General features: G+C 48.2%; 1 protein-coding gene across 1 annotated transcript in view; it reads right to left on the bottom strand.

Annotated features, from left to right (window-relative positions):
* Positions 1-2,510, bottom strand: part of LOC106809510 (microtubule-actin cross-linking factor 1-like) — a 44,543-nt gene extending 42,033 nt beyond the window's left edge. Inside the window, exons 1-2 of the mRNA XM_014812603.1 lie at positions 2,386-2,510; positions 1,877-2,047 (exon numbers count right to left, since the gene is read on the bottom strand). Coding sequence (XP_014668089.1) covers positions 1,877-2,047; positions 2,386-2,388 — 174 coding nt within the window. The 5' untranslated portion in view covers positions 2,389-2,510. The remainder of the gene's footprint in view (positions 1-1,876; positions 2,048-2,385) is intronic.
* Between the last annotated feature and the right edge of the window lie 19 nt (positions 2,511-2,529).

Below are 2,529 nucleotides of genomic sequence, written 5' to 3'. Positions count from 1 at the left end.
TAACACAGGGTAAATATACATGTACATGTACATGTACGTAACACAGGGTAAATATACATGTACATGTACATGCACATTGCATGTAACACAGGGTAAATATACATGTAGATGTACTTGCACATTGCACGTAACACAGGGTAAATGTACATGTACTTGCACATTGCACGTAACACAGGGTAAATGTACATGTACATGTACATTTTGTGCAACACAAGGCAAATAAATGTACATGTACATGTACATTGCACGTAACACAGGGTAAATATACATGTAGATGTACATGTACATTGCGTGCAACACAGGGTAAGTATAAATGTACATGTACATACATGTACATTGTACGTAACACAGGATGAGTATACGGTTACAGTTATAACACAGATGTTAATCTATAAAGGTGATGTTTCACAGAGAATACGAATAGTGCACGAACACACACACACGCGCGCGTGCGCTCACCTTTGTGTCCGTGGTCCTTGCTGCCAGCTGTCTGGCTCATCAGCTCGCTGCCTGCGTGCGTGATCGCCTCCACGGCCGCCGACTTTGCGTCCAGGTCTTCCTGCCAGCCCCGCGTCTCCTCGATCTCCGCCAGCAGCCGATCGCGGTGCACAGAGGGCGCCTCCGCGTAGGAGATCTGGTCAGCGACGCTGGACAGCGCGGACAACATGGCGTCCAGCTTGTCGGTCAGCTGTGACGACGACGTTCGTTACTCATTAACCAACTAATTGTTACTAATTAAGTGATTAGTAGTTACTAATTAACCAATTATTGGTTACTGATTAACCAATTATTGGTTATTGATTAATCCATTAATAGTTACTAATTAATCGATTACTAATTATCCCATTACTATAGTCACTATGTATTTACGAAAGTACTACTTACTAATTAACCAGTTATTAGTTACTACTTAACCAATTATTACTTAGTAATTAACCGCTAATGAGTTGCTAACTAACTAACTACTGGTTACGAGCACGCACCTCAGCTGTCTCCTGCATCGCCGTGTCGAGTTGGTTCGCCTTCTCCCTCGCAGCCTTCCTCAGCGCGTCCACGCGCGTGTTGGCCTCCTCCAGCATCTCCCCGATGCGCGCCGCATCCGCCGGCCCGCACAGCTGCTGGAGGGCGCCACCGGTGCTGTTCAGTCTGTCGACGGCAGACTTGTGGTCCTGCAGGTCTTGCTGTATCTCCTGCGACGCGGGGGAGAGCGCAGAAGGGTCGCGGTTAGTGCGGATAGAGGATCCGTGTTACACGATGCGGTGGCCAAGGTTACTGCTCTACTGAGCCGCAATGATTATTACTATTATTATTAAATCTTTATTGCATGTCATTCAAATACAAATACATGTACTGAAGAGATACTGCACATGATGTACTGTACTGATGTAGATGTACTGTATATGAATTGATCTGATTCGTATATGATACACCGTTTTGATTTATGTGTTAGTCTATTTAGCTGAATATTCATCTGCCTATAGACCTATATAGTTATTTCTCCTTGATTTAAAAATAGTTATTGTTCCCTCCCATCCCATCCCATCACTCAACACTACTCCTCCCAACTGAGCCAACCCCTTTTCACCGCTCCCTAACACACCAATTCTTCCCGCATGCCTCTCTTCGCCTCCGGCTCACTTCCCCACTCCTCCCCTATCCCGCCCCTCCTCCCCTCCCTACATCTCCCCCCTCTTTCCCACCTCACCTCCCAACCTAGCCCCTCCCCCTCCTCCCCGCCTCACCTCCCAACCTAGCACCTCCCCCTCCTCCCCACCACACCTCCCATCACCAGGCTCTACAACCCAAGACATCGCGTGCGGTCAACCACACATCGCCCGACCACGCCCGGACATCGCGCGACCCCCGCCACACTGACCTTCCGCTCCTCGGCTCGAGCCTGGACGCTGGCCAGCGTGTTCCTCAGCGTTCTCAGACTGTTCTCGAGGCCGGTGACGGTCTCTCCTCCCAGCTTGGTGACCAGCTCCTCTCCCTGAGACAGCACGACCTCTACGCGCGGCTGACCCGCCTCAAGGTCGTTGTAGACGGTCTGTGGAGGGAAGAACAGACGAACGGTGTGAGAGAGGCGACGTGGTCACTCGTGTTGTTGTTGCTGTTGTTGTTTGTTTTGTTGTTGTTGTTGTTGTTGTTTCAGTTATTGTTACATTTGTTGTTATTGTAGTAGTAGTAGTAGTAGTAGTAGTAGTAGTAGTAGTAGTAGTAGTAGTTGTTGTTGTTGTTGTTGTTGTTGTTGTTGTTGTTTTTGATCTGTTTGTGTGATATTTACTATTGTTGTTATTGTTGTTGTTGTTATTGTTGTTGTTGTTGCTATTGTTGTTGTTGTTGTTGATCTGTTTGGTGCACTGCCAGCACAAACCTAGCACCTACCATGAACTTGAGCAGCTGTTGCTGCGCCGACTCCGGCAGACCTCCGAATGGCTTCGTAGAGATCAGCTGACTGTCGATGTCACTCAGCCAGAGCAGCTGATCCTGCACCTCTGAGCTGAAGCCCTGTGCCTGCAGATGACAACA

This window comes from Priapulus caudatus, unplaced genomic scaffold, assembly GCF_000485595.1.
Source record: "Priapulus caudatus unplaced genomic scaffold, Priapulus_caudatus-5.0.1 Scaffold360, whole genome shotgun sequence".
Classification (NCBI taxonomy): Eukaryota; Metazoa; Priapulida; class Priapulimorpha; order Priapulimorphida; family Priapulidae; genus Priapulus; species Priapulus caudatus.
The sequence above is the reverse complement of the archived record's forward strand: the minus strand, read 5'-3'. Positions and strand labels throughout refer to the sequence as shown.